The sequence below is a fragment of the Numenius arquata genome, chromosome 12, assembly GCF_964106895.1.
Source record: "Numenius arquata chromosome 12, bNumArq3.hap1.1, whole genome shotgun sequence".
Taxonomy (NCBI): domain Eukaryota; kingdom Metazoa; phylum Chordata; class Aves; order Charadriiformes; family Scolopacidae; genus Numenius; species Numenius arquata.
Window position 1 is genome coordinate 11375652 of NC_133587.1, and position 13328 is coordinate 11388979.

Genomic DNA, 13328 nt, shown 5'->3' on the forward strand with positions numbered 1-13328 from the left:
GCGAGCATCCCTGTGGCATGAGCCCGGCGAACCCTGAGCTCCCCGGGCGACACATTCCCCTGCGCAGGGATGCTTGATCTGAGCAGGGCATGAGCAGCCCAGAAGGGCTTCTCCCAGCCCCTGGCCTTGCAGGGCTGGGGGGAGCGGGCGAGCCAAGCTCCTGGCCCCCCGAGCAGTTGGGGGTGCCCATCTGCGTGGAGCCGGGCTGTAGCACTGGCAGCGCAATCTTCTTCTTTACCTGGGCTTTCATGATGCCACCAGAGAGAGTTGGATGAGGGTGTTGGGAATAGGTGGGAAGGGCTGAGTGGTGGGTCCGGGCTGTAAGGAGCAGGGCAGAAGGTCTGGGTTGGGCGCAGGGGAGAAGGTCCGTTGTGCACTGGCACATCTGCACTGGCAGTTGCAGATGGATCACAGGCCATGGCAAGGGGAGCCCCGATGCCATCTGCGCAGTGGGGATGAGTATGACCTCTTAAGGGGCTGCAGCTTCATGGGGTACATTGAGGAATTTTTGTTGCCCCTCGAGGCGAATTCAACACTCTTCTGTGCTTAAATATAAAATAAAATGAATGAACAGTGTTCTGGGCAGAGTCCTGCTGTCATCAGTCATTCTTCATGGAGTCCTCAGAGATGTGTCATGAGCAGATCCCTTACACCCACTTGTCCCAGCCCTGAACGTGGGCACATCAGCCTGGCCTTGGGTCCATCCCCAACCCAGCTCTGCTGCTCAAATATGGCTCCTGAGCACTGGAAGCTCCCCCAGCCCTGGGATGTGGCCATGGTGACTCATGCCAGCGGCTGATGGCTCTCGGGGTGGTGGGAGGAAAGGCCAGTGAGTGCACTTGCTGCAGAGGCAGAATGGGGGAGCACTGCCAGCTGAATCCGTGGGGAACTGGCCCTGGGAGCCGACCACCCTGATCCTGCCACCTGGGAAGGCGGCAAAGAATACTCCAAATGGCAGTACCTTCCTGCTGCTCTCAGAGAAGAGGAAACCCAAGCTGGTCCCGGGGCAGGGCTAACAGCTGGGGCTGGCAAGAAGCAGCATGGCAGAAACGAGTGGTTGTCCCTACCTTGCATTGTGGGTCATCAGCTCCTCTCCTCTGCAGTGCTTCTGGCCCTGGGCATCTCTCACAGCCCTGTCTTGTCCTCAGCATCGTGCTGGTGATCTCTCGGAGCCCTCGAGCTGAGACTGTAGGACCTTGCTGGGGTGCTCGCTGCCAGGCATGCTTGCCCCCCATCTGTGGGCAGTCTGTCCCACATCACTGTCTCGGTGTCCTTCTCTGCTGTCGTCCCCTGCTCGTGGTACCAAGATGACCATGAGCAGCACTTTGCCAAGCTGGAGAAGGTGTTCTCACCCAGCCATGCTTAACCACAAAACAGAGGCAGAGCATGTGCCTTAAATGTCAGGGACTGGAGGAGGCATTTTTGGCTCTGCTGCTCCTCCCACTTCCTCTGTGGGTGCCCAGGGGGGGTCTTGGGACCCTGGGCTTCTGGGACAGCCACAGGGCTGAGGCCATGTCAGGATGCCGAGTGCTTGCATGGCACCGGCTCCATGGGCAATTTCCCAGTGCCACCCTCTGTCCCACTGGGTCCCCGCATGGCAGCACTGTTGGGGTCACCTTGGGGAGGGCTGCAACCCACCAGTGCCATGTCTCCAGACACCTCCGGCCCCAGACTCTCTTCCCATCCTGCGGGCTCAGGTTTCCTTGGGCAAGGGGCTGCAGCATATACCTGGGCAGGCTCCCCGCTCCTCTCCTGAGGCTGCTTTGAAAGCCGGCAGGGAACAGCCTCCCACGCTGGCCCATGGGGTAACCTTCTCCGCCGTGCTCAGTGCCTGGGAGACAGGGCGAGCTCCTGCACCCTCCGGCTCAGCCCGGTGAGGAGGTAAGGGCTGCACTGACCCCTTGTCCAGGTGGGAAGGGTATGGCCAAGCTGGAGAGGGGTCCCGGGTGTGGGGCAGTGTGCAGGGAGCACATGGCTCAGCTCCTTGTTCACCAGGCTGGGAGGCAATGGGGTGTCCATCCTGCAGGAGAGAATGACACACTTTTAGGTGAAGCCCAGAGCTTGCCAGGACTGTGTTGGGGCGAGCGAGAGGGAGAGGCAATGCCACCACCTCTGCAGCAGGCTTGGGCACATGGCTTTGCACCGATTAGAGTGCACAGGGTGGCTGTTCCCCGCTCCAGGCTTCACCAGGGCCAGGGATGCAAAGCTCCTGTCCACAGGGAAGGGATCTCTCTCTTCAGAGACCCCTGCAGACAAAAGCAGGAAGGTTGCAGACCCCATTTGAGGGCTGATTCTGCACAGCCAGGTGCTGCAGAGCAGGGCCATAGCACAGCCCCGCGCACGGCTGGCTCACGGCTGGCTCACACTGCCTTTCCATTAAAGCCACCTGAGTTTTAAAGCTGATGGAGGAAAAAAAGCATGATTATGGCAGAAAAAAGCATCCTGTGTGGCAGGGCTCCGGCACTAGCCCTCACTGCATTTGTAGCCCCTGTGGCAGTAAAAAGAGACGGTGGGATTTCCCCAGTGTGGGGAGCACCCGTAGGGCAGCTGGAGCCGGGAGCTCATTGCAAAGAGACAGGAGGTGAAATCTGCGGGGGTGGTGGGAACTGCAGCTGAAGCTCAGAAAGCCAGACGGCTATCGTAGCACCAGGCAAACCTCCGCAACAGCCCAGGCCTCCCTGCCACACTACGGCATCACCCCCCTCCCTTGCCTTGCTGTTAGGTCCTGGTCCGATTAGTCCGGGGGGGGGTCTCACCTTCCCTCGTTTCTCCTCTCCTTCCATCCTCTCACCGTATCCCTGTACAAGGGCCTTCAACCCCTTGTCCTTGCCCATTCTGCCTCCTGCCTGACCTGGTCATGGGTCACATCACTCCCAAGCCCTAGAAGGGGCTTTTCTTAGCCCTCATTACCCCTCCCCACATTCCCCACAGTGGCCCCAAGATGTCACAGTGAGATGGGGATGGGACCCAGCCCAGCCTGGCCCTGCTTCCTTTCCCTCGTGGATGGGCACCAGCCTGGCTCAGAGGCGTCACATCATCCCCACGGCATCTGCAACCCCCAAAGCTGCAGGGACAAGCCAGCACCGAGGGCGTTTCTCCCCAGTGCCATCATGCCTGATGCTCTGAGAGTGCAGGGAATGATGCTGCCAGTCCGGGATCCCTGCCAGCATCGCAGCCACCGAGCACCCAGTGTTCCTCATCTCCTCTAACTCTCCTAGATGCTGCTGCTCTCAAGGCTGGATGGGTGAAGCAGCATTGCTGGGACCTGCCCACAGCCCACACAATGCCCCAGGACATGGGGCTGCCCGATGGCAGCGAGAGCAGACCTCTTTGCAGGATGTCTGCATGGTGTGGAGCCCAAGGATGCAGGGACACGACACCCCTGGGGCTTGGCAGGAGCCTCCCCCCAGCACCGCACAGGGAGCACTAGAGCCCAGACTTGGCTCCCCTCCCTCAGGACAGGATATGGCCGAGGAGCCGGCTGGCTCCTGGCGTGGATTGGTGCTGTGAACCCCAGCCAGGCGGCACCTCAGTGCAATCCAGCTCCCCCCGCCTCACCTTCCTCCCCGGTCTTGCAGAGATGCTCATTTCTCAGCAGCCACATTCCTTTGAGGGCGTTTATGGCTTTTCTGTCTCCCCGCTGTCCCAGGCTAAAAATCGCCCCTTTTAAGGGAGCCGCAGGACTGCGGGTCATGGGAGCCTTGCCAGCTGTGGGCTGCTCCCTTGCAATGTCTTGCCTCGTTTACTGGGAAAGCAGCCTTGTGCTGGTTTTCTCTTGACTCCACAATTTACCGATGGAGTCAAGCTGCAGCTCACTCCCAGCCCCATCCACGCACGCCTCCTAGAGAATAAGATCTATTTTTCACCAGCAAGTGATTCACCTGCCTGGCACTGGTTCACCTTTCCCTTAGCAGCCAACTCCTCCCTAGCTCCATCCACAGCCCACAGCTCCCTGACTCACCTCCCAAACCTCTAATAAACCTGAGCGGGAAGGGCTGGAGGAGCAAGTCACGTTACATTTCCTCCTGATGACGAGTGCGCTTTGATGCTGGCTCCCCTGGGGACTTTTGGCAGGAGCTGAGCTCTGTGTCACAGAGAAGAGGAGGCATCATTCCTACCTGAGCTTGTGACCTGGATCTCCAGAGGACACCACCCAAGGACCAGGGCATTTGCGGTTAGGGCAAGGGCTGTTGACACAAGACAGTGCCATCAGCCTGTGCTGGAGGCACAAGGGAGGCTGCAGCAGCCGAGGCAGACCCCGCAGGTATCTGGCAAGGCTTATTCTTAGGGCTCCCTACCATAAGTGGAGACACTCCACTGTCTACAGTGTCACCTCTGTCCCCTATCACCTTTTGGCCAGGGGCAGGCATGCTTGGTCACGAGCCAAAAAAAATAAAAATAAATCACGATGAGGAGCTGGCTTGCCTGCGTTTGTTTAATTGGAATAAAATGGGTGCCCTGCTGAGCGGCACAGCTTGTGCTGGAGAGCCGGGATGAGTCAGGCTCCATGCCGATGATATCACTGCCCTTCCAGCCCCCTCCCAGCAAGGCAGGATGGAGGGGCCGCTGCAGCGGGGGGCCTGGGTTCACGTCACTCTGCGCAGGAGGCACCCCCACGCCCCGCAGTGGGAACTTGGGGTGCAGCAAGCCCTAGGGAACGCGGGGTGCTCCGGGGGACTCGTGTGCACAGAAAAACGGCCTCCCCGCCTCGCAGCAGTAACCGGTGCCAATCGACGCAGACGTGTCACATAGCAGAGACCTGAGCTAATGCCCCAGCCCTGCTTCCTCGCCCCCCCCGCCGGCAGGGCAGGGGGTCAGCAGGGACGGTGGCAAACGGCAAATGCTGCCCGGAGGCCACGCCAGACCACATGGAGCTGTGAACGAGCCAGAGCCCGCAGGTACCCAGCAGAGATTTGCTCCCGCAATTCCTCAGAGACCATGAGCCCCCCCTCCTGCTACACCAGCCTGTCCCCCCCAGCCCTCCAGGGACAAGTCACAGCACTGGCTTCTCATGCTCAGGTGGAAACTGTCAGGCAGGGCTGAGGGTGTTTTTTTGGATAAGGATAAACATTCACGTGGGCAAAGCTCATCCCCCGGAACCACTGCCACGTGTGTGAGCTGAAGCCAGCAGCTACGGGCAAGTGCATGGGGTGCAGGCACCGGGTCCCCAGGACAAAGCCAGTTTTTGGCAGCAGGAGCTCCCAGGAGACAAGGAGGGGGGGGACAGCAAAGCAACAGTAGCCAAAGCAGAGCTGGGACACAAACAATACCCAGTTATCTTTAGTCATCCAGACAGCGAGACAAACACACTGAGAACGGGACACGCCACAGACGCTGGAAACTCCCTTTCAGCCGGAGAAAAGGGCAGAGTGGATGCTCCCCCCCTCCCCGGTCCCAGCTCGGTGGTGACCAGGCTGCGGGCAGAGCTGGCACAGGGCACGGCGAGGCACTGACTCACCCTGCTGAGATACAGGAAGGAGGCGGGCGGCCAAGTCCACTTCTCTGCCAAGGAGCAGCCCTGATGTGTGGGGCTGAACGTGGGAGAAAACACCCCAGAGTGGGATCTGCTGGGGGCTGAGGGTCTCAGAAGGCCAGGGGAGAGTGAGCTGGGGAGGGAACCCACGGCCCATCCACGTCGTGTGCTGGCATCTCTCCCGCATGATCTAGGCATTTAAAGACGAAAAGTGGAGGAAAAAAAAAAAAGCAAGCATGAATAGTAACTGTGCCCCCCTGCCCAGGCACAGAGACCCCAGCCCTGCCCACCCCCTCCAGGTGTGGCAAAGCACCTGCAGTCGGGCACTGTGGGGAACGCAGCTCTGCCTGGGGTGGCGGTGGATGGAGGCGGGGGGGGGACACCCTCCGCAGGGACTCTCCTTGGGGACCAGGGACCCCCCCTTGGAGACCAGGGACCCCGCATGGGGTCTCTCTATGGGTCCTGGGAAGGCAGAGACCCTCCATGAGGACCGGGTACCGTGCACGGACACCCTCGGGGCGATCCACCCTGTGCAGGGACCCTATGCAAGGATCCTCCCTGGGGTCCATAGGACCTGAAGGGGGGGGGGGGGGGGGGAGCGTAGGAGTCCCGCAGCCGGGCCCTCCTCCCCGGTGGCCCGCGGTAGCGGAGGGCAGCCTGTGGACCCCGGGAAGGCAGCAGCCGTTCGGCGTCGCTGCCGCCGCGATGCCTCGGGGTTGGGCGGGCTGGCACCGCCCCGCGCAGCGCCCAGCGCCCGCCCCGCAGCGCGCAGCATGGGCGAGCGGCGGCGGCGAGCGGCGCGGGGGGGCGGCAGCCCCGAGCTGAGCCCCGGCCCGGTAAGCTGAGCCCCCGACCCCATCCCACCCGGTGGCGGCAGCAGCAGCAGCAGCAGCCGCCGCCCGCCGCATGTCGGGGCCCGGGGCGCAGAGCCGCAACCGGCGGCTTCCCGGTAAGTGCCGGTCGCGGGGTGCGCTCGGCGGGAGGGGAGCAGGGAGCAGCACCGAGCGGGCGGGCAGCGCTGGGGCTTCCCGCATCCCCCCCGCAACACCCCTTGCAAAGCAGCCGTACGCCCCCCCTCCGTTCCATCCCCGGGGCCCCCAGCGCCCCGGACGCCCCCAGCTGCACCAACCTGCTGCACCGGCACCACTCCCTGGGCTGTTTTGGGCTTCCCCGGGAAGCTCCGTGCCTGGGATGGGGATGCTCGGGAAGGGGGGGGGGGGACATGACACCTGCTTGGGTAAACTCGGGGACCTGTTGGGCCACAGGATTGTGGCAGAGTGGCATCGGTGTCTCTCGGAGCCCATCGCCCCGCACCCGTGGGGTTTAAGGGAAGAGGAGGCTGAGCAGAGCAAACATATCAGTGAGCGGCAGCCGGGGTGACAGGAAGATTGCGGGGGGACAGCCTGCTGTGGATCCGTGCGCGGCGCTGCCCTCCTGGCTTTCTTGTCCTCACGCTTCTTTCTGCTCGAATCGAAGCAGGGCCCCGTAAATAGCAGGGTCTTATGACACAGCCTCTGCTGGGGAAGGAGCTCCGGGCGGCAGGGATATTTTTAGTGCTGAGACGCAGGGGATTTGGAGATCGCTCGGAGGAGTGCAGGCAATGAAACCGCCGCGCAGACAGGGGTTACAAGGTGCCATGTCCTCCCTCTCTAGTTTTCCACCCCTCCTGCTTTTCCCAGCAAGCGGCTCTGCCAAAACCACTGCCTCCCTCGCACTCGCCTGGTGCGTTTCCTCTCACCGGGGCTACAGCTATTTTTTGCTGTGCTGCAACACGAGGTCAGACGTGCCGATGGAGAAAAGACTGTGCGGGGAATTAACGCTCAGGCAGCCGGCATGTGCAGGCATCCCGTCTCCGCACGGCCTGATCCTGCACGATTCGCCAGGGCATTCCCAGCTATCCACACCAGCTGCTTCTCCCAAGGCTAAAAGATGCAAAAGCCCTTGGGATTTACCCTTGTCCCGCAGCAGTTTGGCTGGGTCAGTGTGATAGGGAAAGGCTTGTGATCTCTGCAGGGCTTCCTGGAAGATACTATGGCAGCCGAGGAGCTGCATCTTCTTCCCCCACCCGATCTCCTCGCAGCACCGCATGCAGGGACTGGGAGGACAAGGCGCATTCTGGCAAGCCGGGCAGTGATGGGGTGCCCCAGGCCTCTCAGGAGGAGCAGAGTCAGGGGATCAGGCTCTGGGAAAGCACGGGGAGAAGGGCAAAAGCTGGCTGGGCCAGCCTGCCCCAGCTCTTTCATTCACCAGGGAACTGGCCATGCTGGGAGCAACCCCTCGCCTAAACTCGGCTCACCTCCCCATCACCCCCTCTCCCTTTCCACAGCCCAGATTATTTTTCAGGACCTTCTTTAAATCCCTCAAAATCTCTGCAAGGTATTGCAGAGGCCATTTCTGGCCTCAAGAAAAGGCCAGCCCCATCCCCTCTTGGCATTGTGCTTCCATCAACAAGCCTTCTCCCACTCCCCAATACACCCCTCCTATTTCACCAGCACAGAGGGCGGGTTGTACTGGGATCCTGCGGGCCAAGGAGGAATGAAAAATGCATTCTCTCCCAGTGGACATGCAGCCAGATAATTGAACCGTGCTCCACTCCCAGTTTGATACTGGGTCAGATAATGCCCTAAGATGGTGGTCCCAGCACCCTCAAGCCCTGCCTGGCCCTCGCCCCACGCAAACTGCAGCCCAGGAATTGCTCCTCTCCCAGCCCGCTTCAGCGAGGCTGTGGATGGGAGAGCTCGCAGCAGTTTGCTCCGCAGCCAGCCCTCCCGTGCCTTTCCCCACCATGGCGGTGGCCATGAGCCCACACCATGTGAGGTTTGGCTCCGTGGTGTGCCCCAGGAGGGCAGAGGGACCAGCAGGGCTGGCATCCTTGCCCGCAACCCACCCTGCAGGCAGCTGCCTGGGAGCGGGCAAGAAGGAAATCCCTGCCTGCACCTCCTGGGGCATATCCTGTCCTGCTCTGCCTATCCAGCCTCTGCACCAGCGTTTGGCCCCGGTTCCTCTCTGAGCTGCGCTGGCTAATAAGCCGTGAGAGCCGGAAGGATTTGAAGGCAGCGGGGCACTTGGTGCCATCGCAGCCGCGCTGGGCGGTTCAGCCAGCGGGGAAGAGCCTGGCTCTGAATGCTGATAAGCCTCCAGGCCCTCGGCTGAGCAGGCTGTAGTAATAACCATGACAATAGTTATAAAAGGCAGGCCACCAGCAGGTACCGACAGATCCCCCACGGTGCACAGGGGCTGCATTGTGTGTGCGAACGTGTCCAGCAGTGGGAACATGCCAGCCAGATGAGACAATCCCCGCGACTGACAGCCGGGGAGTGTGACCGGCCGTCACATGGGGAAGGGCCGCGGCAGGGAACGCCGCTCTCCTTTATTTCCCCGGCGAGGGTTGCTGAGAGGCAGCTACACTAGCAGGGCTGTTCGCTCTCCCCGGGCCCGGAAGAGCCCCAGGAGGGGGAAAGGCTCCGTCCCCGACTCTCACGGCGGTCACGGGTCAGGCAGGGCCGAGCACAGCCCAGCTGCTGTCTCCCGCTGCCGGCATTCCTTACATAATGGGATCTCAGTGCTCGTGCCCGACTTCCCGGCAAGAGCTCGAAAACAAGTTCATAAACAGGTCCTGCTAATTTCTCCCGCAAGACAAATCCCGGCGCCCACAGGAATGCGGCCACCAGCACCCGTCCTGACTCTCCCAAGCACCCTTACCTCGAGTATCGGTCACGTGCAGAAGGGCAGTGAGAACATTAATGTCACAGATCAGCTGCGCTCACGACACCTGGGGCAGTACCTGCTAGCATTTTGGTTTATTTTGTATTTGCACTGTGGGGGGATTTAGAGACCCTCCTCCTTACCTCCATGTTGGCTTCCTTTGGCAAGACATCGCACAGAGAGTCGGTCTGTCATCGTGAATCTGGGAACCAGCGCAGCCTCTGCCCTGAGCCCAGCAGCTCTCCTCGGTGTGGTGAACCGCAGTGGTTTGCCATGGATCCAGCAGAACTGGGCTGGGAGGACAGAGCTCTGCTTGGAACAGACAGGACAGGGCTGGCTCCAGCTGCTGAAGGGAACCAGCTCCATAATCAGTGCCCCGGTCACCCCTCCTCATCCCTGCCTCCATTCTCTTTTGCAAATGGCACAGGGGAGGCAGGAGGTTTTTGCCTTACCCCAGCAGCACTGGGCTGCAGCCTTGTGAGAAAAGCTTCACCAGTCCACCACCAGAGCTGTTAGCCTGGGCACTCACCACAGCACACTGAGCCTCTGCAGGCACCCAGTGCTTAGGTCAGACATACCAAGGCAAAGGCCCCTTCAGATAGCCAGGATCACCGCCCCAGGCATCGCAGGAAGATGCTGAGCAGCCAGAAGAGGACCAGAGCCTCTTCCAGAAAGCGCATGGTGACTGGCCCTGAGTCACAGTGCATCCCCGCGCTGTGCTGCAGGCACAGCCAGGCCTCCCAGGGCAGGTGCCTGCAGACGATGGGGTTTAGCTGAAGGATGCCCCAAAAACGGGTTGCAGAGAAGCACTGGAAGGAGTCCCAAGAAGATGTGACATTGATTTCCAGGACATCTCACCAGGCCCACCGCATCTCTCCTGTTTGGGTCCTATGTTGCTACATATTGCTGAGGGCCAGCCCCCCCGCTGTCCTCACCCCCACTCCTGCCAGACAGGGTGGGGATGCTGCTCACACCCTTCCCTCCTCCCCAGCCTGGAGGAGTGGAGGGTTTGGGCCATGCTCAGGCAGAGCAGAAGATGTTTGTTTGGTTTCCTTGGTTACTGCACTGCCTGCTCCAGTAATCACATTTTCCTTGTGCCGGCTGGGCCAAAAGCAGCAGAGGAAATCTGGGATGGCTGAGGTCAAACACCAGCCTGGGAACAGCCAGGGCCACCAGCCACAGCCCCTTTGTGCCATTTGGGTCCTTGCTGTTGTGGGTACCCAGCTTGAAAGGGAGGTACCAGGCCCAGGGATGCAGCAACAAGCTCCTTCAGCAGCAGCCCGAGGGCTCTCATCACTCCCTCCTGTGCGAGCCGGGGACACAGGCACCGGCGCTGAACTGCGGGAGGAATTACAGGAATGAAAATGTTTGTGCAGGCAGAAGCCAAGCTGGCTGTGTGAGCGGGGGATGTGAACGGGGGAGCCTGCGAGCGTGGGTGCGGCTGTATTTATAGCGACGGTGGTGGCAGGGATGCACGTGTGCAGGGGTGACGGGGTTGCTGATGCCTTGTATTCCTTCTGCATCCCTCAGCCCAGAAAGGCTGGAGCACTAATGCCAGTTCCTATCCCAGGGAGTTTCCCTTGCCTGCTAGCGCTCACAGACAGCCCTCTGTTTTGTAGCAAGAAAACTGAAACTTGAACATGTGCAAACCATGGCTGATCTCATAACAACACCCTTTCCCACCTTGGTAATTCACTTCAGCAGTGCTGAACGCAGCGTATGAGCTCCCCATTCCTGGCTGCCCTGCATCTCAGAAGTGAGATCTGAGGCTCCAGCACAGCAAGTGCTGGTGACGCTGCCGTTCCGGCATGTAACATCTATTCACAGTGACTAAATCAATGTGCGCTGGTAAAGCGGAGCAGAAGGGAATCACCAGCCCTCCAGCACGGCCGTACCGCGTGAGCTGGGACAGGCAGAAGGGCTCAGACAGCACTGCCTGGTCCGACTCTCCTCACCTTTCTCCCCAGCCGACATGGAGCAGACACAGCGGAGCCTGGATGCGGAGCAGATGCAGCAGCAGCAGCTGAAGCTACGGGACCGGCAGAAGTTCTTTGAGGAGGTTTTCCAGCATGACGTGGATTTCTTCTTCCCTATGTCTCACCTGCAGATAGAGCATCGGAGACGTAAGTGCTGCAGGCACCGGCACGGAGCTGCGAGTGTTTCAGGGAACAATGACACCGGTGTTAGAGATTGGTGGGACAGTCTAAAGGCAGCCGAGGACACACATGTCCTGCGCTGAGACAGGACCACACACGCTGCATGGGGGTGTGCTGTGGATTACTCACACCACTTAACTGAAGTCACTGCACATGGGTACCCAGGCTGGCGCCCTGTGTAGTCACTGGCTTCAGACAGGCTCCTCCAGACAGCAGTTTGGGGCGGGGACAAGGACTGCTGCCAGACAGCAGGGGCTTCCAGAGGGATGTTTTAAGGAAAGATGGTTTTCCTCAGGGCCTCTTACCAGCAAGTAGAATTCAGTTCCCTCCCTCCTCGGGGTCCTGCCTGCACAGGGCTCACGGTGCCCTTTGCCTGGCACTAGCGCTCACCTTCTCACTGGCCTCTGTCTCTGCAGCCCCTTTAGGCAGCATTTCCTCCATGGAGGTCAATGTGGACATGCTGGAGCAGATGGACATGATGGACCTGTCAGACCAGGACACCGTGGATGTGTTTCTGGGCTGTGGGACAGAGGAGAGCAGTGTTGCTGGACCCCTGCCAGGTACGTGCAGTCCCCAGCCTGTTGCAGGCCAGGGTGGGAGCCCTTCCTGCTCCCAGTGTTCCTCAGCCCTGGCCACCCTGCCTGCAGATCCACACGCACCCATACAAAGACAGACACTGGGGTCTGTGAGGTTGGAGGATCTCACCCTGGGCTGGTTGGTGTCAGTATCCACCTCCACAGCCCAGAGGTACAGACCCCTGCAAATACCTTATGCAGAAGACAGGAGAGCCCAGGCACTTTCCAGAGTCCACGGGATGAATTCTCTTGTCCTGAAGCTCCTCTGGAGCAACCAGTGTCTTGTCATGATGTCCCAGGTCCCCACAGCACCGCAGAGCTCACTGCGCTGAGTGAGAAGGCTGCAGGACCTCTCCAGCTCCCAGCCAGACCCCAGGGAGCTAGGCTTGGGTCCCTCAGGGAAAGCCTGGGGTGCCAGCACCTTCCTCCCCATGCACACATGCTGTAGTCATTCACCCAGGCCAAGCCAAACGTTTCCTTGCCTGCCGCAGCCAACGGCCTCACACAGCATGGCTCCAAGTCATGTTTCACGCGAGACGGAAAAGGCTCCACTGCCAAAAACGGGGAAGGAATGTGCGGCAGCGCCCAGAGCCAAGCTGGGGGTGTGAGGTGGGGAACAGCCACGGCAGCCACGCAGGGAGCAGCCTGCCTAGGAACAAGACACGTGTGGTGGAGGGGCTGTCCATAAAGCTTAGGGAGCAATAAACCTCCAGAAGCCTTTTTCCTTTTCTTACCGCTCTCTCCTCCAGGGGCAGATGCCAGCCAGTGCCCAGAGGAAATCACCCTGCAAGTGCCCAACGCAGCCGAGAGCAAGTCACGCATTTCCTCCACGTCCTCTGTCTCCACGGATCTGAACAGCCTGGACACCAGCGAGGAGGGGGCCGAGACCCCCGTGGTGCAGTCAGATGAGGAGGACCTGCAGGAGGACAGTCCCAAAGAGCAGGTGGCAAGAAGCTAGCAGCCAGCTCTGCCCCGCTCCCAGCCTCCTCTGTATGGACCTGCCAGCCCAGAGGAAGGAAAGCTGCTGGTGCCCAGTAAACCCCATGCTGGACTGCTGCCTGACAGGAGGGGAGAGGTGGTTTTCTCCTCCTCTCCCTCTGCAGGTTCTCCTGGCAGCCAAATGAGAAGGAAAGGGGTGTTGTAGGCTCCCAAAATTAACTCTTCAGGCTTTGCTGCTAACACTCCCTGCTTCACCCCCCCCTTGAAATGCTCAGCATCTCACAGCCCCACCATTCCCAGAAATCCATCCCTTGGGATCCCAGCTCCCCCTGTCCTACTGACAAAGGTCCTGTCCAGACAAGCATTTAACGATGGCATACAGAGAAATAACACTCCAGTCTAAACAAGCAGCGGGTGTGTTCTTTATTGGGAGAAAACAGCACCGAGGGTGAGGGTTAGGTGGGGACGGCAGGAGGGAGA

General features: G+C 60.3%; 1 protein-coding gene across 2 annotated transcripts; it reads left to right on the forward strand.

The window, feature by feature from the left end:
• Nucleotides 1–6229: 6229 nt before the first annotated feature.
• DBNDD2 (dysbindin domain containing 2) lies at nucleotides 6230–13257 on the forward strand. Of its 2 annotated transcripts, none has more exons than XM_074157517.1 (4): nucleotides 6230–6422; nucleotides 11146–11301; nucleotides 11751–11894; nucleotides 12659–13257. In XM_074157517.1, exons 1-4 carry the CDS (start codon nucleotides 6380–6382, stop codon nucleotides 12865–12867), a joined length of 552 nt encoding a protein of 183 aa, XP_074013618.1. In that variant the 5' UTR covers nucleotides 6230–6379; the 3' UTR covers nucleotides 12868–13257. The 2 variants fall into 2 exon arrangements, with proteins under 2 accessions (XP_074013618.1, XP_074013619.1); XM_074157518.1 differs by having other exon boundaries at nucleotides 12665–13257.
• The last annotated feature ends 71 nt before the right edge of the window (nucleotides 13258–13328 follow it).